The sequence below is a fragment of the Poecilia reticulata genome, chromosome 16 (genome assembly GCF_904066995.2).
Source record: "Poecilia reticulata chromosome 16, P_reticulata-male-v2, whole genome shotgun sequence".
In the NCBI taxonomy this organism is placed as follows: Eukaryota; Metazoa; Chordata; class Actinopteri; order Cyprinodontiformes; family Poeciliidae; genus Poecilia; species Poecilia reticulata.
In genome coordinates, this window is record NC_088845.1 from 32,917,594 (window position 1) to 32,942,677 (window position 25,084).

Consider the following 25,084-nt stretch of genomic DNA (forward strand, 5'->3'; position numbering starts at 1 on the left):
AAAGAAAATATACTGCTCAAAAAAATAAAGGGAACACTTCAGTGTTCACTTAAATGTTAAAGTGTTCCCTTTATTTTTTTGAGCAGTGTAGTTACGCACAGTAACGCAAAGAGATTTCGATAAGTAACTGTAGTCTGACTACTGTATTTGAAATAGCAATGCTTTAGATTACTCGTTACTGAAAAAAGTGGTCCGACGTCAGTAACGCGTTACTAAGTACATTACTAAGTAACGCGTTACTGACATCACTGTTTATGACTAGAAAGCATCTCCATTATGTTAGTGGGCAACCAACCTATACACGATTCCTCTGTTTAGAATAAACGTCCACTATTTATTCTAATAAATAGAATATTATTAAAATAGATTTATTATTATTCATTTAATAATAAATAGAATATTATTAAAATATTCTATTTATTCCCCAGCCACTGCAAAGGACTCTCTGGGACGTTGTCTGCCTTTAAATCCTGGCTGAAAGCTTTGCTGTACAAACAAGCATTTACACTTGGATTTCTTTATTTTGGAATTTTTTCTTTAAAATTTATTTAAAATTTTTGTGAGATGACCTTATGTGCCATAAAAACACCTTTTAAATAAAATATATAATAATTATTATTTTAAATACTGATACAAGCAAGGACTGTTGCCTTGCTTCACATGGTGGCAGCCTTCCGCGGATTTATAGTAATTTACATATGTGACAGGGCGGACAAGCAGCTGCACTCCATTTCCCACTAATTGGAATTTATAAAAGAAAAGTGTGTGTGTATGCAACGCTTTATACATCTGAATTTTTTTGTGCGCCACACTTTTCTAAATTTGTCCGCAAGACAATTTTTTTGTTTGAAAACTGCACACTCTTTCATGCATGAGACCCCTGCAGCGTCAGTAAGTTGATTCAGATGTACAGACCTGCACAGTTCCTCCTTTGACTGAACAGCGTTGGCCTTCAGTTCCTCCTTCTCCTGCTTACTCTGCTGCTGAAGTAGTTCCACATGCCGAGTTAGAGCCTCGTTCTCCTGCTGCAGCTCAGAGACATGGCTTCCTGACAGCAGGAGGGACATCCATCAAAAGTCAAAAGCAGACTGACCTCACTGCCTCATTAAAGTAAAAGATCAGTTAGCTTATGTTGCCCTGCGATGGACTGGCGACCTGTCCAGGGTGACCCTGCCTCTCGCCCGTTTCACGACCACACTAGGGATAAGCATGTTGAAAATGGATGAATCAATGAAATAATTAATTTTGTAATCAATTAATAGTTAACCCCTTAACCCACACCGGTACGCCCGGTGCTGTTTTTCCGGGGCTGAGATTTAAGTGTTTAAACTCTGCCGGTGTCCATTATGACACTTTTATTGGGCAGTCTAGAGCCCCCCCTTTTGATTGACACAGCATTCGACCAATAATGTTAGGAAAGGCTTTTTCCGAGCCAAAAACATCCAGAGCGACTTGAGCTCGTTTTGACATGCCAGTATTATTTTTCTGGAATATTTCTGACTGGTCAACTCAGAAACTAAATCTTAAGCCACCAATGTGTAGCCAACACCTGTCCTGTCATAAGGATACAAGGCATTTAGGGGTTTATTTTGACATGAATCCACAAGCTGCATGCGTAACCACGCACAATATATGCCTCTTTGCTGTGTCAAAGTCACAGTCAAAGTCTGTGCACCCTCATGTGCTTACAGGACTAGCGTATCGTTAGAAGGGGACAGCGGGGGAGCAAAGAAGGAGAGGATACGGGGGAGGGGGCACGCGCAAAGGAGAGAAGTTGAGAGGGAGGCTAGTTTGGCTTCTATAGTCTAGTAGGACTATATGAAATGATGCAGAGCAGACCTGTGAACACAGAGGGCTGGTAAGTCTTCTCATACTGAGGTGCAGGAAATCTTCCTGCCTGTGTGCTATCTGCTGCAGCAGCAGATTCCTGGGCTCTGCTCAATGCTGAATGGCTCTCTGATTGCTGGCGAGGCATAGTCAGCATGCTCCTGCGCTCCCTCTGCAGCCTCTCTACGGTCCGGCTCAGCTCCTGAATGCTGCGGCTCTTAGTGGCCAGCTCCTGGTTCAGCCACTCGATCCGGCCTCCAAATGCCGCCTCAGCTTGGTGCTGGTGTCGCCCTGGACTCGGCTGTGCCTGGACGGGGAACAAGTTTATATGCAAAAGTATTCATCCCCATTGCAAACTCCCCACAGATCTGGGAGAAGTTAGTTAGTTTATTAATCACTGAAGGGATTACGATGGATCAATTTAATGCATTACAATACAATCTACATTACAATAATAAAGATCTGCTGCTGTTGTATCAACCTCCCAGACCTTTCAGGTTTTCTGGTTCTGGTCTGAATCCAGAACCAAACATGGAGAAGATCTGTTATATGATTTCATGAAAGACTTCATAATAGTTCAAAGGCACCGAAAGGCTGTTTCACCATAGATCTATATTAATAAAGTAAATATTCTATACAATTCTGACATATTTTTGCTTGATAATTTTGATGATACCATTTGGCAAAATGTAGTGTTTACAGGTCCTTCTCAAAAAATTTGCATATTGTGATAATTATTTTCCATAATGTAATGATAAAAATTAAACGGTCATATATTTTAGATTCATTGCACACCAACTGAAATATTACAGGTCTATTGTTGTTTTAATACTGATGATTTTGGCATACAGCTGATGAAAACCCCAAATCCCTATCTGAAAAAATGTGCATATTTCATCCGACCAATAAAAGAAAAGTGTTTTAATACCAAAAAAGTCAACCTTCAAATAATTATGTTATAATAATTATGCACTCAATATTTGCTCGGGAATCCTTTTGCAGAAATGACTGCTTCAATGCGGCATGGAGGCAATCAGCCTGTGGCTCTGCTGAGATGTTATGGAGGCCCCAGGATGCTTCGATAGCGGCTTTAAGCTCATCCAGAGTGTTGGGTCTTGCGTCTCTCAACTTTCTCTTCACAATATCCCACAGATTCTCTATGGGGTTCAGGTCAGGAGAGTTGGAAGGCCAATTGAGCACAGTAATACCAGTATACCAGTGGTTTTGGCACTGTGAGCAGGTGCCAGGACGTGCTGAAAAATGAAATCTTCATCTCCATAAAGCTTTTCACCAGATGGAAGCATGAAGTGCTCCATCTGGAGCACTTCATGCTTCTCCTGATAGCTCTGCCCTGCCCTTGATAAAACACAGTGGACTAACACCAGCAGCTGACATGGCTCCCCAGACCATCACTGACTGTGGGTACTTGACACTGCATCTGGCATTTTGGCATTTCCTTCTCCCCAGTCTTCCTCCAGACTCTGGCACCTTGATTTCCGAATGACATGCAAAATTTGCTTTCATCCGAAAAAAGTACTTTGGACCACTGACCAACAGTCCAGTGCCGCTTCTCTGTAGCCCAGGTCAGGTGCTTCTGCCGCTGTTTCTGGTTCAAAAGTGGCTTGACCTGGGGAATGCGGCACCTGTAGCCCATTTCCTGCACACGCCTTTGCACGGTGGCTCTGGATGTTTCTACTCCAGACTCAGTCCAATGCTTCCGCAAGTCCCCCAAGGTCTGGAATCGGTCCTTCTCCACAATCCTCCTCAGGGTCTTGTCACCTCTTCTCTTTGTGCAGTGTTTTCTGCCACACTTTTTCCTTCCCACAGACTTCCCACTGTCAGGATGTGTTTTCTTGTTTGGAGCTATAGTATCATCAGACATTCAGTTGAAATTGAATCCAAGTATGTATACACAAATAATACATGCCGATTTCTTTTGGGAAATATGAGTCTCTCTTTGTCTTGGGTATAATAATTAAATAGCATTCGACCTAAAGTCATTTTAATCAACTTTTTACCTTTCTCTAACATAGAAAGTACTCTTGAATCTTTGGTTCTGTTTCTTTTTGTTTCTCTCCTCTATCTTCTCAAACCTCCAGTTGGTCATGGCTGATCACTGGCTTTGATACATCACTCTGGGAACAGCCTATTCGTTCAGAAATTTCTTTCTGTGTCTTACCCTTACTGAGGGTGTCAACGATGGCCTTCTAGACAGCAGTCAGGCCGACAGTCTTACCCATGATTGCGGTTTTGAATAATGAATCAGTCTGGGAGTTTTTAAAAGCCTTCCTGAGGCTTTTAAAAACCTTTTGCAGGTGTTTAGAGTGACTTTGTTGATTCAGATGATTAGGTTAATTGCTCGTTCAGAGAACCTTTTCGGGATATGCTAATTTTTTGAGATAGGAATTTTGGGTTTTCATGAGCTGTATGCCAAAATCATCAGTATTAAAACAATAAAAGACCTAAATATTTCAGTTGATGTACAATGAATCTAAAATATATGACAGCTTAATTTTTATCATTACATTATGGAAAATAATGAACTTTATCACAATATGCACATTTTTTGAGAAGGACCTGTATTGCATAACCAATAACTGCATGATGTCATTGTTGGCCCTGTTGCTGAAGTGTGAAGCAGCATAGCTGACTGCTTTTCTTCAGCTTCAGTCATTCAGGCTGACCTTGTGTTTGAGCTGCTGCTGAAGAGACTCTATCTGGTCCTGCAAACGTTTGCCTTTCTGCTGGTGCCTGTCATGGACCCGCCGCAGCTCCTCTTCCAGAACCTGACATTTACACATCCATGCATCTGACCCCACCTCCGCCACTGCTGCGGGCGGCTGTCTTTGTTCCAGCTGCTGCTCCAGTTCACATATCTGTTGCTCGTAGCGCAGCTACAGAACACAACACACAAATACTCAGCAAGTGCCGGTCCTTTTCCTGACAAATTTCTTGCATCAAACCAATAATTTTCTTTTTATGTTATTTGTTGTGATGAATGTAAATGAGCCAATCAAGAGTGTAATTTTTTTGTATAAATAAAGAATTATATAGAAGCATCTAAACGCGACAGAGGTAGGTGTCATAGATTTTTTCATGTTGCAGCTGCAGCTGTGACCTTGATCTGGTGGAACTGTTGCTCTATGGCTCTCAGGGTTCGCTTGGCCTCTTCATCGTGACTTTCCAGCTCAGATTCCAGCCGCTGAATCCTGCGCTCCAGCAGAACGTTAACTGTGTTGGGGGGGTGCGTCCCGCTGGAGGTGGCCTTCTCCCCACCAGCAGCTGTGGCTGCAGCATAGATGAGGGCTGGTAGCGAGTTTGGGTTCCTGCTTCTCAGGATCTGCTCTAATTCCTTCACCTGGTGAGCACAGGAGCTGTTAGTTGTACTGCAGATGCACAAAGGTGAGTTGGCTAGTCTGATGAATGTGTTTTGTCTGGAGGAACCTGCTGCTGCAGATCCTGCATTCTCTTTGTGTCTGCAGGTCTGTCTCTGGCCTTCCTCTGCACATCGCTGCTTCTTTTGCCTACTTCCCTCTTCAGGTTTTCCACCTGGAACAGAAACAAGCTGCTAGTCACTGCCTGCAATGCTAGACTGGAGTTGACATTCTGTAAATGTGACTTGAGTTGTAGCTAATAGAACAGTTTAGTTTTGTTTAAATGGTTAATTTGAACAGTTCTTTTCAGCTATTGCAGCTATAACAATTCTTGAAGGTCACAATCCAGAGAAATTATCCATTAAACCTAGAGTATTTCCATGAAGGTTCTGCCTTTAAAATAACTCTCTTCACTACTTTTTCTTTGTTAATTTAAGAGATTTTTCAAACTCTTTCCTCCGCAGACGAGTTTAAGACCTCAGTCTGTGCCACCAACCAAACTATTTCAATGACCTCTACCATTCCCGAAAGGTCAAATATCCTCCAGACTTACACCAGAAGTTGACTAATGGTTACAAAAAGAAGAACATCAGTGGGAGAATTAATTCCAATTCAATTTTCAATTCAGTTTATTTACTGATTCACAACAGTCATGTGCCAAGAACTATATAAAAAAGGCCATTCAGTCCAATCACACATACATCCCAAATGAACTTGATGTGTCAAATAACACATCAAGTTCAGCTCATTATTCATAGTTTATAAAAGTTTCTGTTTAAAGAAGCCCAGCAGAAAACTGAGTCACTGAGTGAATGCTTCATGAGGAGCATTCCGTCCTGAAGCATATGGCAACAGTACAATCCCTTCTGTTGTCTCATTGACTTTACAGTAATTCCTCATACTCAGCGATCATGTAGCAACAGAAAAAAAACGTGTCTAGCATGAAGAAACCTCCTGCAGAATCAGAACCTGGCTGATCACTGGTCATGGCCAGGAGAGAAACAAAAAGAAACAGAACCAAAGATTCAAGAGTACTTTCTATGCTAGAGAAAGGTAAAAAGTTAATTAAAATGACTTTAGGTCGAATGCCATCTAATTATTATACCCAAGACAAAGAGAGACTCATATTTCCCAAAAGAAATCGGCATGCAGTCATATGTATTATTTGTGTATACATACTTGGATTCAATTTCAACTGAATGTCTGATGATACTATAACTCCAAACAAGAAAACACATCCTGACAGTTTGAACATAGTCTTTATGAGGAGACACATCTGCAGGGAAGAAGTCCATCCGAGTCTCAGCTCAGACACAAACACCTTTTTATCTCCATGAAACCTTATATTTGCTGCTGCCAAACTAAAGACAAAATCCATCTTCAGTTTGTTCTTCATTCCATAAACATGCAGCATCAGGGAGAATCCCCACCTGTTCTTTGAGTTGGAGTATCTCAGCTGTTGCTGCTTTTAACCGGCCAGCATCTCTGTCCAGCAGCTCCTGGTTCTCTGCAAACCACTGTAGCTTGTTCTTGAGAGCGGCCACCTCCTCCCTGTGCTGCTGCTGCAGGTCCTGCAGCTCAGATATCTCATCTCCCCCTGAAACACATCAAACCAGCAGTCTGTCTGGAAGGACTCTCAGCTCCAGGAGACCCAGGGTGTGAGTCAGGTGATGTAGACGTTCATCATGTAAACAAGTTTAGGACTAATACAAAGTCCAGCCATGAGCTGCTGTGACCTGAGGTAGAGAAGGTCTGCGCTTTGGCCAGCTGCTGCTCTTGTTTCATCAGCTGCAGCTCCACCTGCAGGGACTGATTCTCCTGCTCCAGCCTGCTGTTCTCCTCACACAGCCTGGCCTCGTTCTGCTGCACACACACGCACGCACACATTATAATATGGAAGATGACTGGGACCAGCACCATAGAAACACTTTATCCACAACGTTAGAAACCTGGCAGGTGTTGATTTGAGCCAACAAGTCAGAGATGCGTTTAGTGTGATCCATGGCGCACACGTTGCTCACAGGCCTGGAGCTTCTTCTCAGCTGCTCCCTGATGAAGATGGAAATCACAAACATTTTTGTGAGAAAAAACATTTGACAGAAATAAAAGAGATAAAGCCCTCACAGCTCACTGCTCTGCTGAGCAAAGTTACCTTGTGACAGCCAGCTGGCTGAGCAGCCCCTGGTTCTCGTTAAACATGGCCTCCTGATTGGCTTTACTCCTGCTCTGCTCAGCCTTCATCTCTACATACAGCTTCTCATTCTCCTGTAAGACACATTTAGTTTTACTGCACACTGGATAGGCCACTCCAGAACCTTAATATGGTTCTTATGGAGCCACTCCGAAGGACATCATATCCTGGCTGTGTTGTTCAGGTCATTGTCATGTTGGAAGATCCAGCCACGACCCACCCTCAATGCTCTAACTGTGGGAAGGAGGTTGTTCCCCAAATTCTCGCAATACATGGCACCGGTCATCCCCTCCTTAATACAGTGCAGTCGTCCTGTCACATGTGCAGAAAAACACCCCCAAACTTCCCCAAAGCATGATGCTTCCACCCCGAAGCTTCACAGTGAAAATTTCAGACCCCTCTTCATCCTCTAAACCAGGGGTGTCAAACTCCAGTCCTCAAGGGCCGCTGTCCTGCAGTTTTTATATGTGCCACAGATACAAAACACTGGAATGAAATGGCTTAATTACCTCCTTCTTGTGTAGGTACGTTTTCCAGAGCCTTGCTAATGACCTAATTATTCTATTCAGGTGTGGTGCAGCAGAGGCAGATCTGAAAGTTGCAGGGTAGCGGCCCTCCAGGACTGGAGTTTGACACATGTGCTCTAAACACAGAGTGGAATTAATGGTGCATTCATATCAAAAGTGTTACGTGCATCAAAAATGAGTCTGACACTTCAAGTTCGACGCATGTGCACTTTGAATGCAGACGCTTGAAATTTTGTTCTACACCAAGCATTTTGCGCGCCCTCGACATGCCTCGAGTCTATGTGGAGTAGATTTATTGATTTATTTGAATGTAAGTTCAAAGTCTATGTGGAGTCTATGTGGAGTCTACTGAACGTAAGTTCAAAGTCTATGTGGAGGCATGTCGAGGGCATGTCAGACACGTCAGCTCTAGTCATTGTTTTCTGTTGAACGCTCTTGATGCTTCAAACACTCAAAATGCTCCAAACTGTTCAAATCTCGCCTTGCTAGACGCTCGAAACGCACCACAATGGTCCTCAATGCACCTCCACTTACACTTTGAATTTAAACCAGATGCGCCTGACGCTCCAAACACTTTTGGTGCGCATGCACCTTAAGATCAAAAAGTTCTATTTTGGTCTCATCTGACCAAAATTTCTTCCATGACTCCTTTTGATCATCCAAATGGTCATGGGTAGGTCTGTCACAATAACAAATTTTCCTGGATGATGCATTGTCCCAGAGGTTTTTGCAATAAATGATAATATTGTTGTTTTGAGACCGTTTTCAACTACTAATGGTAATGACAAAAGAATGCAAGAACACAAGAAAACAACAGAAACAACAAATAAAATAAATTATGAAATCATCCCGTTTTTGGTAGAAAGAGGGAAAAAGAGAAAGCAATAAATCATGCCAATGGAAATTATTGAGCTTGTTTTAATTTATCGTATGATTAATTTATTGATTATTGTGACAGGCCTTGTCATGGACAAACTTAAGACGGGCATAGACGTGTGCTAATTTAAGCAGGTGAACCTTCCGTGACATGCATGATTTTAAACCATGAGCTCTTGGTGTATTACCCACAGTAACTTTGGAAACAGTGGTGCCAGCTCTTTTCACGTCATTGACCAGCTCCTCCCATGTAGTCCTGGGCTGATTCCTCACCTTCCTTAGGTGATACACCACGAGGTGACATCTTGCATGGAACCCCAATCCAAGGGAGATTGACAATCATGTTTAGCTTCTTCCATTTTCTAATAATTTCTCCAACAGTTGATCTTTTTTTAGCAAGCTGCTTGTCAATTGCCCCGTAGCCCTTTCTAGCCTTGTGGTGGTCTTCAATTTAGTCTCTTGTGTCTTTGGACAGCTCTTTGGTCTTAGCCTTGTTAGTAGTTGGAGTCTTACTGATTGCATGTAGTGGACAGGAGTCTTTATGCAGCTAACAACCTAAACAGGGGCTTCTAATTTAGAATAATAAGTGAAGAGGAGGTGGACTTTTTAGAGGCAGACTAACAGGTCTTTGAAGGCCAGAATTTTTGCTGATTGGCAAGTGTCCAAATACTTATTTGCAGCAGCAACACATAAATAAATTCTTTAAAAAAGAATCTTACATTGTGATTTCCGAATTCTTTTTTTTTTTTTTAGATTACGTCTCTCACAGTGGACTTAAGATGAAAATGTCAGACCCCTCCATGATTTCTAAGTGGAAGAATTTGCAAAGTCGAAGGGTGTTCAAATACTTATTTTTCTCACTGTAACAGCAAAAACCTCTGAGTATTGACTGCAGCGCCTGTAGAGAGGTCTGCTTGGACTAGGACCATGAGTGGTGGGAATGTGATGTGCTTCAGTGACAGACTTCTTTCATCATTTCATAATTTGAATTGTATATGCCTGGATTTATTATGTCTGCCTCCTTCTGGTGCAGAATTATAATGCATGTCTCATGTCAATAAAAAGTAGATGAAATGTGACCTGTGTTCAGACTGCAGACTAAATGTGTTTTTTATTCCCTTTTTGGTCTACATGACACAGAGATAGAGAAGTGGTTGACTAAACCCGTGTATGAGGAAAGGGAATTAAAAACTAAATGAGAATCAAGCCCAGGTTAAGAACAGACATTAGGACATGTTCAGGAGGAATGGTTAGGAACAGACCTGCTGGTAACCTTTGATGAGCATCTCCTGCTCTTTCATTTCTTTCTCTATTAGCTGGATTTTGTCCTCAGTGGCAGGATCTGCAGTCTCCAGCCATCTCCTCTGATTGGCTTCCTCTGCACTGCGCAGCTGAGTGGAACAAAGCAAACATTCACAATTGCATGGGAATAAATGGGCATTGAATATCACAACAGTCCTGACTATGTTCATTTCCTCACTCTGTGTGTTTGGAAACTGGTTTCCATGAATAAAAACCTAGCTGGATGCTTTTAACTGCAAAGCGTCTGCCAACACTGTCATTATAACCCAGATCCTGTGTGTGTGGGGGTGGGGTGGGGTGTGTGTGTGTGTGTGTGTGTGTGCGTGCGTGCGTGCGTGTGTGAGTGTGTGTTTTGGTTGGCCACTCTGATTGAATGAACAATTATGTCATTATGAATTATGTAAACTGGTATTTATGTGTAAGCTGGTGAGTGCAGGTGAATACATAGAGGAATGTTTCTGTTAGAAACTATGTATTCTAATGCGAAGTGTGTTTTGCACCTTGCTCTGCAGCAGGTAGTTCTGTTGTCTCAGTGAGTTGACGTGCTCAGCATCATCCTTCATCATCTGCAGCTCCTTTTCCTTGTGGGCCAGCTGTGCTCTTAATGCCTCAATCGCAGAACTGTCCTGGATCGTTTGGAAGTCAGAACACTAACTGAACAAACTCAACACAGGCAGCATAAACCTGAGGTAAGCAGCAGATCCAGCCCAGACTGACTGATTTTGTGTCATGTACACACCATGGCCTAACTGTACTGATGAGTTCAGGTGAATACATAGAATACATGATATTCACTGTGGTGAATTGTTGTCTTACTGCGAACTGAGGATGGGCTTGTGTACAGCTACAGTCCTGAGGCACAGCATGACGGAGACTGCTGGTGTGTATCTGCTGCTCGAGAACAGCCACCAGGGACTGAACGGACGCCACCAGCTCACTGCTCACCCTCACACCTGTCTCTGCTGGCCATACACACCCTGTGTCCACAAATACAGCCAACAGTTTCATTAAAAAACAAACATATCGTTGAGATGTTCAGGGACAACAGTGACCTGCAGCACCTCCGCTATCTTGTTCTTGTTTTTTTGTGGATTTGTTTGTTGAGAGGGGGGTTTTGGGTGTGGGAGCAGCTTTGCTCATCTTCCCAGCTGCCTTGCTGTCCCCGAACCTGCCTCTGGACGGAGTGAGAGGAAGCTTCCTTTCAGACAGCATGCAGGAAAGGAACACAGAGGAGCCCTTGGATGTCTGTGAAGAGGGGTGTATAAGCAAACTGAATTTCAATACGTGCAAGCGTTTGTGTATGTGTGTCTGCTTTTCAGAGTTTAGCCTTTCTCACAGTTTTTTTTTTTGTGTTGCCAACCAGTGACAGAGTTTGGGGAAAATGTTTATTCTGTTCCTGCATCAGTCCTTCCACTTCCTTCTTGATACTGGAGGTCAGGTCAAGGTTGGGTGGTTCTGTGGTTCTAGAGTAGCTCTGTCCAGGCTGCTCCAGGTCCAGCTCTGACGGAGTCACACGTGGGAACATCCTCAGTTCCTGACTGTAATCAGTTCATCAGATAGAAATGGCCATCATCGCTGATTAGATAAAAGTACAGTAAATACAGTTCCTAGACAGCTGCTTCATATTTTTCAGTTGGTAATTAGTGTGTTTATATACTGCCACTTCCATCCATCCATCCATTTTCTATACACCCTTGTCCCTTAGTGGGGTTGGGAGGTGCTGGTGCCTATCTCCAGCTAATGTTCCAGGCGAGAGGCGGGGTACACCCTAGACATGTCGCCAGTCTGTCGCAGGGCAACACAGAGACAGACAGGACAACCAACCATGCACTCTCACACCTAGGGAGAATTTAGAGAGACCAATTAACCTGACAGCAGTGGCGCAAAACGCGGGTATGCAGGGTATGCAACGCATAGGGGCACAGCACCAGAGGGGGCGCCAAAACCCCGTCTGGAGGGGGGCGGCGTGCCGATGATGTTTTCCCATACACTTCAGCGCGCCTTACGCTCCTTCACCTCGCGCACGTCACGACGTAAATGTAGCGAGTTTGAGTTTGGGGTGGAGGGGCGCCGATCTCTGTTTTCGCATCCACCTGAATAATGTGTAGTTGCGCCACTGCCTGACAGTCATGTTTTTGGACAGTGAGAGGAAACCGGAGTACCCAGAGAGTATCCACCATGCACAGGGAGAACATGCAAACTCCATGCAGAAAGACCCCAGGCCAGGAATCAAACCCAGAACTTTCTTACTGTAAGGCAACAGCTCTACCAACTGCGCCACTGTGAAGCCTGCTGCCACTTCTATAACTATTAATTGATCGTTTCATGAAATTAAAGCATATAACCTGATGCATGTGTATTAAATCTCCTATATTGTTTGAAAGGGAGATTACAAACTCCTTTAAGATTGTTTAATACTTGTGTATTTACATAGTTACACCTAAAATGGTTTATGCAGTTCAATAATCAAGCAGCATTGCTCGTGAGGCTGACTCTTCTTTCTTTCTTAGTCGACATCAATAATAACGGGACTACATTATGCTTTATAATGCATCATGACTGTAGTTCGTATTGTGTGGTAACTGTTTAATGTTTGAATGCAGAAGTCCATGGATCTAACCTGACAGGCAGAGTAAAGCCTCTGGTGTGGTCTTCTGCTCGTATAGGCCTCATCAGCTCCTCTGCTGTGGGCAAATCTGAAGAATCCAAACAGATACATCACAGAGACATCACAGCCTGGCCATTTCTAACTATCTCCTTAATCAAGAGAATTCTGACGACTGCTGTGGAAAATGCTAATCAAAAATAAGAACATGTGCATTTTTATTTTACTGCAGAAAGTATGAGACGAAAATTTCAGATTAGACAGCTTAATTTTAATTGTAAACTTGCAACTCCAAAGTGGGACAAATTCCAGAAAGTCGACTCAGACACTATTAGGGGGAATGTGGAACAATTATGTCTGGAGGACAATTTCCACTGTTCTCCAGTGGAAATTGTGTGTCCTCCAGACATCTTGTGATGTCTGGAGGACACACAATTCAGGAGATGTCCTCCTGGAGGACATCAGGAGATGTCCTCCAGTCCTTCAAAAAGCCTTGCACCCAAAATGGTCATTTAATAGCTTATAGAATCACATGCATAATGGTGTATTATGGGAAACATCTAACCAAGAACTAAATGTACATTCAAAAAAATGTAAATGTGCAATGAGTTAATTATAATTGTCAAGAGGACATCTGTTAAGAACCCTGACTGAGGCAAAAAAGTACTAGAATACTTTAACATGGGATCTAAGGAGAATCCTTTTGGTACAAAGATGACAGTCCCACATCCTGAGCTACAGATGTGAAATATATTGGCTTAAACTGTGATAAAAAAGAAAAAAATCAGCTGAAAGTTCATGTGAGAAGTGGTGTCTGACCTGAGTCGTTGGTAGAAAAAGGCTGTAGAGACTGCTGAGCATGCTGAGGAAGAGACAGTGGAGAGACTGGCCTGTCGGTCCTCCCTTCATCCTCTAGAGGGAGACAGCGGTGACCATCGCAGCCCTTCACAGAGGGAATCTGTCTGTATGCTTCCTGAAGATCCTCCACCTCTGACCCTCCTCTCTGTGCATATAACTGACCTGCACAGAAAGCACATTTAGATAGACTACACAGCATTACTGATATACCAATCATAATCATAACATAAAGTGTCTGAGAACAAATCAGAAAGAAATTAGAATGTTTCCCCCATTATCTCCATACTATATTACTATTCTCTATAACTATATTTTTGTGCACAAAGCACAAAAATATAGTTACAGGAAATTTTCTTAACTAAGAAAATATGAAAAAGCATTTCCTCCATTTTAAGAGTTGACTTCATGGAGTAGTTAATCATTGGAACTACTTCTCAGTGCACTCCTCCATAGGAACAGCTGTTAACGATGTAATGAGATGCATTGCTGTGATGATGTGCTGAAAGCAGAGTGTCAGAATGAGCAGGGACTTCTTAAAGAGACAGATGCTCAATTTCAGGGCGTCAAATTTATTTAAATCATGTTTGATATATGCAGCATTTTCATAACAACTCAAGGTAACAGTTTATGCTACAAAATGGTACTACATGTCTGGAAAATAAATAATATTGCCCCTTTAAGAAAACTGTTTATGAAAGTGTACAATTAAGTTGAGTTGAGGACTGTCAGGCACTCACTCAGCTGCTCTGGTCTGATGGGATGCTGACTCCTCAGCATCCCATCAGACTTGCTGGTTGTGGCTACAGTGAGCGTGGCTACAGTCAGCTGTTTGCTAGTTAGAAGAAAACATTGCAGTCAAGCGAGGAAACCAGGGCTGGACACCAGTTCTCTCGTCAGTCAGAGTGTGGCTCAATATTCAGAGGTTTTAGAGATTTCTACATTGCTATTATTAATATACTTAAATAAAATAACTTTTTTTTTTTAGATGACATGCCTATGTTACACTACCTCTATGACAACACTGTCTCAGTGGCATCCTTCCCACTCTGGATTACCAGAGTAATCCAGAGAGTTATAGAGAAAAACTGAGAGAAATGTTGGTGAAATAACCAACATTTCTGCAACGTAATGCAACGTTTTGCTGCATTATGTGTTAGGTGGTTTTTAACACAGAAAAGCTTCAGTACCAGGATGGGACCAGTTTGACTCAACTCAACGTTTTCCTGCATTGAACTACATACTCTGGCTCCAAAGATTGACCATACTTGGGAGCATTCTTCCCTAGTATTATCTGACATGTGAATACATGTCAGATATAACTGGTAAAAAGATCCTGGAAATGGGCCAGCTGTTGAACATTTAGTCACACCTAAGCAGTGAAATATTCATTCCCCTACCTCTCGCAAGAGCTGTGGACAATTTAGAGTTCTGTGAAAGAGAAAGAAATGATGATTAACCCAAACAAATGAAAAGAAATGCAGAAGTACTAAACCAAGGACTTATTAGTGTACTATGATTATTCCAGCAAGTCTTGCAGATGCATTTTCATGACAGAATTTTAACAATTCTAGCCAATTGCTGGTCAATAAAACAATGACAATATCTAACCTAGCAAAAACAGAAAAATAGCAATGATCAAGGTAGACTTTTTTTTATTCAATAAGGCAGATGATACACACAGTATACCAGGCAGTATGTTAGGCAAGTATTAGAAGAGATTGCAACAAGTAGTGGAAACTAATTATTCTTCTTTCAGTTTCTGTTCATACAGATACTATTGAGCTCAACTTGATAATATGGAAACTTATAGTGGATAATTGTGGAAAAAGAGAAAAAAAACCCTGAAATGTTTTGGTCTCTATCACCTGGCTCTATTACAGCTTATGTATTCACGTGCATAACTTGCACAACTATTTTAGACAGTACACTTTAATTTGTTGAAATGTTTGCATGATACACGAGATACACAATGACGATAAAAGCAACACTGTATTGGCTGCTGCAGCTCCCTGTCTGTCATTTGACAGATACACCTAAGCAGTGTGCCTGTGAAATGACACACTGCTGAGGTGATATTTCACCACTGATCTGAAATATTAGTACAAAAATACTACAATGATCAAAGCAAAGAAAAAGAGGACACTCTTGGATATTGCTCTCACATGATTAACCAGAACCAAACTAAAACAACTACCGAGCCAAATTTTCAACATTTTACATCAAATCCCTTTTCCCCCCCCAGATTTTCGATGTAAGGACAGTTTGTTTGAGATGTCCAACTAGTTGAGACAAGACAAATGTCACAGTCAAACTGGTGCGTCAGAAAGTGTAGTGGTGATCAAATCTTGGACTCTGAAGCACGTACTCCAGTGCTACCGACCTTTAAGTATTGGACTGTACCTGTGTATCAAAAAATGGCTGCTAGATCATTGGAAAGAAAGCACCCAGATAAGACCATCCCTAGAACATATAGACATGTTCCAAATTATCCAACATCATCATACACTAACAATGATGAAAGCTGTGTGTTGTATGCTTTAGCTTAGCTGCTATTCTATTTTACATGTGCGGATCATTTTGATCTAGTAGGGAAGTAGGGTAGAAAAAGTGATCTCATTAACATTTCATAATAAAAAATCTAAAAGGGGATTTATAGTTACAGCCATGCATAATGCATCTTAGATGAAGACACATAAATGTTAAGGTCTAGATATAAGATAAAATAGGTAGACAGTGAATTTTCAAACCTTCGTTTGCGACTCTTTTATGCCATCCTCATCTTCAAACTCTTCGCTGTTTTGTGGGGAGCCAGAGTAGGCTGAGAAAAAAGAGAGATGAGGAAACCCAGAGAGACTCTAACAGGGTTGTTCCTCAGAACTGCCCTCCTACCTGAAGACTCTCTCACAGCTTCTGCTGTAGCAGAAGGCTCCACTGATGGCCCATCCTCTTTCCTACAAGGAAACAATTTCATTGATTTCATCAACTCACAGTCCAGAGCTTTACCAAGGAACCATTGTTACACAGATGGCTGTGTCATCATGCTCAATGGTGCTGAAAAGTATTGTTAGAACAGTCAAATGACAGGTCTGTCATTTGATTTTTGTCAAATCCCCTGTCAGGAGGTATGTTCCCTCTGTTCCCTGCACAGCAGAACAGCAGAACATACCATCCACACAGGGAAATCTTTTTAAATTTACAATGCATTCTATCTGGAGAATGTTTACAAGAGTTTTTCAAAGTTTAATTAATGCCCTTAGCTGCTTCCATACCTGAGCTCAGTGGCAAAGGTAGAACGGCTTGAATCCAACTCTCTGTTCAGCTTAGAATAATCTATAGCTGATGAAGCTCCTGCCTCTATCTGTGCAAAGAACCTGGCTTTCTCCTCCTCTTCCTCTAGAGTGTCCAAGCCCATAGCGCTCATGTTTCCACCTAGTGTCTTTGATGATTCTGTACAAAAACAAAAATCATCAGAAGGAAATCTGAGCCATTCTAGTCTCATAAACAATGTTCTTCTAACTCCAACAACATTAAATAATTCAATACATCTCTGATTGAATTCAGGGTTCTGATTTAGCAGGTTCTTGTTTACACACCGACACCTAGTGTGATGTCCTAGATACGGAAACATTTACTCGGATTTTCAAGAATAAATCTACAGCAAAAGTGAAAAATACTACATATTTGTGCAAAATGCCACAATAACCTGCTCAGTGTTAAATGGGTATAGAACACATCAACCAAAGACAGGTGAAAATAAAAAGAAGATAAAGGATACAAGGTAAGATTATCTTTAGAGATAGATTATTTCTGAAAACAAGGCAGTTGTTACCGCAGTGAAGTTAGTTTCAAGTTGAATATTTGATATTCGAGCTCCGGGGAGTAGCGGCGTTTAGCCAAAGCTTGATCCGATTTATGAGCGCTAATGTAGGCCGGCGGTTCTACACCACGCCCGGCCGCAGCGCCCGAAGGTTCACTTAGGGACTGTCAACAAATTACCGAACCAAACCAACTAACTAATTGTAAGTGCTATTTCATGCTTTTACATGAAACTCATTATCATCTATTAAATTTTAAAGTCATACGATATTTTCAATAGCTTCCAGGTCATGTGACCTATTTATTCAAAATAACTTTCAAATAATTATACAAGTCTCGATAGATGAGGCACAAACTTTTGTTTTCCATTTTCAGCCATTTTCCATTTTTTAGAATTTTTTTGTCAAAATTTAGGGTTTTCTTCAATAGCTTCCAGGTCATGTGACCTATTGATTCAAAATCTGTGTGAAATTGTTCTACCAGTCTCTATAGATGAGGCACAAACTTTTGTGTTCCATTTTCAGCCATTTTCCATTTTTTAAAATTTTGTTTGGTCAAAATTGAGGGTTTTTCTTCAATAGCTTCCAGGTCATGTGACCTGTTGACTAAAAATCACTTTCAAATAATTATACTAGTCTCAATAGATGAGGCACAAACATTTGTTTTCCATTTTTTATTTTTTAAGATTTTTTTGGTCAGAATTGAGGGTTTTTCTTCAGTAGCTTCCAGGTCATGTGACCTGTTGATTAAAAATCACTTTCAAATAATTATACTAGTCTCTATAGACGAGGAACAAACTTTTTTTTTTCCATTTTTAGCCATTTTTCATTTTTTAAGTTTATTTTTGGTCAACATTGAGGGTTTTTCTTCAATAGCTTCTAGGCCATCTGACCTATTGACTCAAAATCACTTAGAAATTGCTCTACTAGTCTATGAGGCACAAACTTTTGTTTTCCATTTTTTAGGATTTTTTTGGGTCAAAATTTAGTGTTTTTATTCAATAGCTTCCAGGTCATGTGACCTATTGATTCAAAATCTGTGTGAAATTGTTCTACCAGTCTCTATAGATGAGGCACAAACTTTTGTGTTCCATTTTCAGCCATTTTCCATTTTTTAAAATTTTGTTTGGTCAAAATTGAGGGTTTTTCTTCAATAGCTTCCAGGTCATGTGACCTGTTGACTAAAAATCACTTTCAAATAATTATACTAGTCTCAATAGATGAGGCACAAACATTTGTTTTCCATTTTTTATTTTTTAAGATTTTTTTGGTCAGAATTGAGGGTTTTTCTTCAGTAGCTTCCAGGTCATGTGACCTGTTGATTAAAAATCACTTTCAAATAATTATACTAGTCTCTATAGACGAGGAACAAACTTTTTTTTTTCCATTTTTAGCCATTTTTCATTTTTTAAGTTTATTTTTGGTCAACATTGAGGGTTTTTCTTCAATAGCTTCTAGGCCATCTGACCTATTGACTCAAAATCACTTAGAAATTGCTCTACTAGTCTATGAGGCACAAACTTTTGTTTTCCATTTTTTAGGATTTTTTTGGGTCAAAATTTAGTGTTTTTATTCAATAGCTTCCAGGTCATGTGACCTGTTGATTCAAAATCTGTGTGAAATTGTTCTACCAGTCTGAATATATGAGGCACAGTCATTTGTTTTCCATTTTAATGCTTTATTTTTTTAGCAATTGTCTTTGTCAAAATTTAGTATGTTTTTGCATAGCTTCCAAGACATATTGATTCAAAACCACTATGAAATTGCATTACAAATCATTACAGATGAGGCACCCTCATTATTTCCCCAATTTAGATATTTTTTCGTTTTTTTCATAATTTAAAATTAAAAAATATGCTTGGTGTTTAATAGCTTAAATTTCATGTGACCCACTGATAAGGAATTAAAAGGGTTAAATGGAATATAGGGGTGTGCACCACCTAGTCTAGTAGAATAATTTGACATTTATTTTGAGTTAATTGGTCACATGACCCATAAGTTATTAAGAAAATTCAATCAATCATCTTCCCTTTGTCCGCAGTCGGGTTGCGGGGTCAATAGAGGCCCAGACTTCCCTCTCCCCAGGAACTTCTTCCAGCTCCTCCGGGGGAACCCCAAGGCGTTCCTAGGCCAGCCGAGAGACATAGTCCCTCCAGCGTGTCCTGGGTCTTCCTGTGGCCCTCCCCCTGGTAGGATGTGCCCAAAATACCTCACTAGAGAGGCGCCAAAGAGATATTCTAATCTGATGCCTGACCCACCTCAGCTGGCTCCTCTCAAAGTGAAAAATCAGCGGCTCTACTCTGAGTCCCTCCTGGATGACTGAGCTTCTCATCCTATCACTAAGGGAGAGCCCAGACACCTTTTGGAAAAAACAAATTTTTTCCGCTTGTGTTTGTGATTTTGGTCTTTCAGTCAAGACCCTTAAACCTATGCCATAGATGAAGGCAGGGACGTAGATTGACTGGCAAATAGAGACCTTTGCTTTTTGCATGATGAAGCATGATGTTCCATTTGGATGATATGTATGGATTGTGAAATTTGATAATCTTTTGGCATTAAAGCTTGTATGTAACCAAATCTCATTATTTCTCAAGGTCATTTACAATGAGTGGTTCTGGTCGGGTCCTGAAACTGGTTAACGAACATGGGTGGTGAACAGAGACAGAAATGAATGAACTCCACAATGAACAAGATGCTAAGATGCTTAAACTCCTCCACTTGGTTCAGGACAATCTTCCGTGACCCAAATAAGGTACTCTACCCTTTTCGAGCTCAAGACCATGGACTTGGATCTGGAGGTACTGATCCTCCTCCTGGCCGCTTCACACTCGGCTGCCTACTGCTCCAGTAAAGCTGTAGATCACGACCTGATGAAGCCAGTAGGGCCACATCATCTGCCAAAAGCAGAGGCGTGATCCCAAGGCCGCCAAAATAGATCCCTTTAAAATCCTGGTTGTGCAGCATGTGGCCTCGGACAGAAAACTCCCAATCAAAAAATCTAATCAAAATTTATTTATATTTTATCTTTCCACAACAAGGCATTTCAAAGAGCTTTACACCATAAAAATACAAAAATAAAAAGTCATAGAAACAGCCAACAACTGAAACATTACATTTTCTCACTGCATATCAGATTGTTAATTAATGTTCCATTAATTAACGCATGGCTCACATCTCGAGTCATGTGATGAGATGAGACTATTTCTAGTTAGAACCTCTCAACCTCACACACCAGCTCAGGCTCCCACCAGAGAAGTGACTTTCAATGCCCTGTGATAAAACGTCCATCAGATGGCCAAGGTCCCACCCCTCAGCCTTCTTAACATCTCACATTGCACCCAGCCCTTCTGGCGCCTCCCACAGGTGGTGAGCCCATGGGAAGGTGAACCCCCTTTGGGCTGAGCCTGGCCAGACTCCATGTGTTTTGGCAAGCACCAGGTGCTTGTCACGGAGTCCCTACTCAAGGCCCGGCTCCAGGGTGGTGCCCTGGTGACCTGCATCCAGGTGAGGGGACACTGTATCCATAAGTGCTCTTCATAAAGGGTCTTTGGGCTGCTCTTTGTCTGGTTCATCACCTAGGACCTCTAGCATTGGGTGACCCTACAAGGGGTATGAAGCCCCTGGCAGCATAACTCCTAGAGTCACTTCCACACTCAAACCCTTTCATCATGATAAGGTGGCATCCTATGGAGAGGTAAAGAGAAAATAGGAAATATATTTTTAAATATAAAATTGCCTAAAAAATAATAAAATGGGTCAAAATGAATTAAAAACACCTCATCTCTCCAGTCTACTTAAACAATTTTACACTGATTTCAAGTAATTGGGTCACAGTTTGGCGAGAACTCCTGCTCGCGTTCTCACTAAAACCAGGAATATAGAGCACATAACACCAGTTTTAAAGTCTCTACACTGGCTCCCTGTAACTCAGACAATAGACTTTAAAATACTGTTGTTGGTTTATAAATCACTGAACGGTTTAGCACCACAATACATTAAAGATCTGCTGTTGTATCAACCTTCCAGACCCCTCAAGTCTTCTGGTTCTGCTCTGCATCCAGAACAAAACAATGAGAAGCAGCATTCAGTTTCCATGCGCCACAAATTTGGAACAAACTTCCAGAAAATTGTAAAACAGCTGGAAACACTGAGATTCTATAAACCTCAACTAAAAACCCACCTGTTCAGAGTGCATTTGAAACGTAATCAATTACGAATTTAATGATAGCTCTTGACTTAATGTAATGTAATGTAAAAAATTTCTAAAAGATGGAAAATGGCTAAAAATGGAAAACAAAAGTTTGTGCCTCATCTACAGAGACTAGTACAATTTGAAAGTGATTTTTAGTCAACAGGTCACATGACCTGGAAGCTATTGAAGAAAAGCCCTCAATTTTGACCAAAAAATCCTAAAAAATGGAAAATGGCTGAAAATGGAAAACAAAAGTTTGTGCCTCATCTATAGAGTCTGGTAGAACAATTTCTCATAGATTTTGCATTATTAGGTCACATGACCCGGATGCTATTGAATAAAAACCCTCAATTTTGACAAAAAAAATCCTAAAAAATGGAAAATGGAAAACAAAAGTTTGTGCCTCATCTATTGAGACTAGTATAATTATTTGAAAGTGATGTTTAGTCAACAGGTCACGTGACCTGGAAGCTATTGAAGAAAAGCCCTCAATTTTGACCAAAAAAAATCCTAAAAAATGGAAAACAAAAGTTTGTGCCTCATCTATAGAGTCTGGTAGAACAATTTCTCAAAGATTTTGCATTATTAGGTTACATGACCTAATAATGTCATGTGACCTAATAGCTATTGAATAAACACCCTCAATTTTGACAAAAAATCTTCAAAAATGGAAAATGGCTGAAAATGGAAAACAAAAGTTTGTGCCTCATCTATAGGGACTGCTAGAACAATTTCACGCAGATTTTGAATGAATAGGTCACATGACCTGGAAGCTATTGAATAAAAACCCTCAATTTTGACCAGAAAAATCCTAAAAAATGACTAAAAATGGAAAAAAAAGTTGCCTCATCTATGGAGACTAGTATAATTATTTGAAAGTGATTTTGAGTCAATAGGTCACATGACCTGGAAGCTATTGAAGAGAACATCATATTATTTAATATTAAAATAATTGAAAATATTGTATGACTTTAAAATGTAATAGATGATATTGAGTCTCATGAAAAAGCATGAAATAGCACTCACAATTAGTTAGTTGGTTACAATTCAAGGCATTTATTAACATTTCTTTGACAGGAAGGTTTGGTTTGGTAATTTGTTGACAGTCCCAAGTGAACCTTTGGGCGCTGCGGCCGGGAGCGGTGGAGAACCGCCGGCCGACATTAGCGTTTATAAATCGGATCAATCTTTGGCTAAACGCCATTACTCCCCGGAGCTCGAATATCGAATATCCAACTTGAAACTAACTTCACTGCGGTGCAGTTGTTTGAGAATTTGGAGTGAGGTTACCGTCAATGCTTCCCTGGAGGAGTGCACCATCAGTGTTGGCAGCTGGAATGCCTTTGGCTTCATCAGGACACCTCTCTGGAATCTTCTGGTGGGTTTCATGAGTGGGACTGACTTGACTTTCTGGTGAAGCTCTGTCTCTTTCCAGACTTTGGGAAACATCCAAAGTCTTTGCTGTGAGAATCTTGTCAAATTTGTTGTGTGAATCCAGAGCCTTGCTTGGAGGCTTACGATGGGAATCACTTCTGACTGCAATGCACAGCATGAAGAAAGAAAGGGTAGAGAATGTTTGTGCTGCCTGAATGTACTGCATAGTCCTGTCGCGATAAACGATAAATCAATTAATCGCACGATAAATTAAATTAAATTAAATCGACCTCATTTTAATTATCGCCTTTATCGTCTCTTCTGGCCTTTTTTCTTTCTGTTGATGACACTGAATAAAAAAAGGTTCAGCTCCGGTGCTCTCCATTGACCCTCCCTTCCTAATTTCCTTAGTGTAATGTCCAGCGCACACTACACTAGTTGTCGGCCGACTGTCGGCCCATTTCCAAAACCTGAGACCACACATTAGCCGACAGAAATCCTAGGTATAACGGTTCGATCGGGTTCGATTGTGCCGTGTGGCGTCCAACCACATGGGCACAAAATAATGGCTACAAGTCCAGTTAACTAATTTTAAAATCAGGCATTAATCAATACTTTACTAGAATCTACCTGTGACGCATGTGGCTAGAGTCAACGTAAAGTCCTGACTGAATGAAAATCATTGTAACCTACTTATGTCACGTTAACGAAGAACAGCTGAAAACTTACGGGTTTATTAACTGTGGTAGCAATTTGGCTCCAACTCCTCCCCTTGTCATTTCTATATTCTTTGCACGAAATGTTGAATAAACATTAATGTTGATTCCACATATCATCTCCAATGTCCGCTGGACTTAGTGTTGCGCCGTGTCAGCTGTTTGGGATTCCCCTCCGTAATTTCCCCTCAGAAAGCGCAGAGGAGAATCTGCGCCTTCTGATTGGCTACCTGTCACATTCAACAGGTTGCGTTAAGCTCCCAGTCGGGGGAAACGATTTAGATCGGAGCGGCCACAAAGATCTACCATAACACACTCCACACTGTAGTATGATCGGTTACGAAATCACCAGCGACAATCTTAGATCGGCCATCAATCTAAGATTATCTTAAGGGGAAAATAGGGACAAAAAATCGTGTAGTGTGAACTATTGCATTAGGTAGTCGGATGTGCCCATCTTCTCTATTTAAATATAGTGGTTACTGAAGGGCAATATAGTATACAGACTTCATAATCTGCACTCTTTTGGTTGAATGCAGTATTTATTTCCACTTTGACTTTATGTTGTTTAGTTTTTATTCAAGTATGTTTTTTGTTAATGGAGACTAAGAATCCATTTTACTTTTGTTTTTGGTTGTTTTGTTTTAGTTAATCAGTTCCAGTGTTATGTGTTCTTTTGAAAATAAAGTGCATCCATCTATGGCAGGAAATTGCATGCATTATTAGTAATTTCCATTAAATCAGCGTCAAAAGGTCTTGAAACAATATCATCGTTTATCGCAATAATTTTTTAGACAATCGCTCAGCAAAATTTGTTATCGTGACAGGCCTAAATATCTAACAGTCTGAATGTGTAATTTAAGCAGCACAGAGCTTTGTTTTCTGGTCATTGGTCAGTAAAGCTGAATGTACCCCAATACAGGGTCTTGCAAAAGTATTCATATGTTATTAACATTTCTGCATTTTGTGAAATATGTCAGTCTAGTGAAGTTGATCTTACTCTTGCTGTTCTCAGTAACCAGCATAATAAAAATAACCAGCCAGGCAGGAAAGGCCAGAGGGAAACACAGAAACGAGTACAACTTAGCCAGAGGAAATTGCTGGATCCACAGGGTCACTTTATATGGAAGAAGTAAGCAACTTTGAAGAGGTTGAAAATGTCAAGACAAACACTGACACCAAAGATTAAATATTAGTGGTGAATGAGGATATTTTCTCACACGCTAAACAAACTGAACTTGACAACTGGAAAAGGAGGAAGAACGAGAAGAAGAACAAAAAAGGTCATAAATGCATATCAACGAGGTAGGTGTGCACACTCAAGAAAACACAAGCGGGCATAGTACCACATTTTCCGCACTATAAGGCGCACCTAAGAACTTTCAATTTCCTCAAAAGCCGACAGTGCGCCTTATAATCCGGTACGC

At 40.9% G+C, this 25,084-nt stretch overlaps 1 protein-coding gene across 12 annotated transcripts in view; it reads right to left on the reverse strand.

Annotated features, from left to right (window-relative positions):
* Window positions 1-25,084, reverse strand: part of cep162 (centrosomal protein 162) — a 57,729-nt gene that overhangs the window by 7,561 nt on the left and 25,084 nt on the right. For 6 of the 12 annotated variants that reach the window (XM_081597526.1, XM_081597527.1, XM_081597531.1 and 3 more), the window contains 21 exons: window positions 22,858-23,103; window positions 16,830-17,007; window positions 16,450-16,511; window positions 16,308-16,378; window positions 14,958-14,988; window positions 13,522-13,722; window positions 12,718-12,793; window positions 11,434-11,635; window positions 11,159-11,342; window positions 10,914-11,074; window positions 10,598-10,723; window positions 10,058-10,186; window positions 7,354-7,466; window positions 7,151-7,250; window positions 6,938-7,064; window positions 6,632-6,798; window positions 5,272-5,376; window positions 4,946-5,185; window positions 4,512-4,721; window positions 1,840-2,134; window positions 916-1,048 (listed from right to left, as the gene is read on the reverse strand). In XM_081597526.1, coding sequence (XP_081453652.1) covers window positions 916-1,048; window positions 1,840-2,134; window positions 4,512-4,721; window positions 4,946-5,185; window positions 5,272-5,376; window positions 6,632-6,798; window positions 6,938-7,064; window positions 7,151-7,250; window positions 7,354-7,466; window positions 10,058-10,186; window positions 10,598-10,723; window positions 10,914-11,074; window positions 11,159-11,342; window positions 11,434-11,635; window positions 12,718-12,793; window positions 13,522-13,722; window positions 14,958-14,988; window positions 16,308-16,378; window positions 16,450-16,511; window positions 16,830-17,007; window positions 22,858-23,103 — 3,157 coding nt within the window. The remainder of the gene's footprint in view (window positions 1-915; window positions 1,049-1,839; window positions 2,135-4,511; window positions 4,722-4,945; window positions 5,186-5,271; window positions 5,377-6,631; window positions 6,799-6,937; window positions 7,065-7,150; window positions 7,251-7,353; window positions 7,467-10,057; window positions 10,187-10,597; window positions 10,724-10,913; window positions 11,075-11,158; window positions 11,343-11,433; window positions 11,636-12,717; window positions 12,794-13,521; window positions 13,723-14,957; window positions 14,989-16,307; window positions 16,379-16,449; window positions 16,512-16,829; window positions 17,008-22,857; window positions 23,104-25,084) is intronic. The other 6 variants (XM_081597528.1, XM_081597534.1, XM_081597533.1 and 3 more) reach the window with 6 other exon arrangements.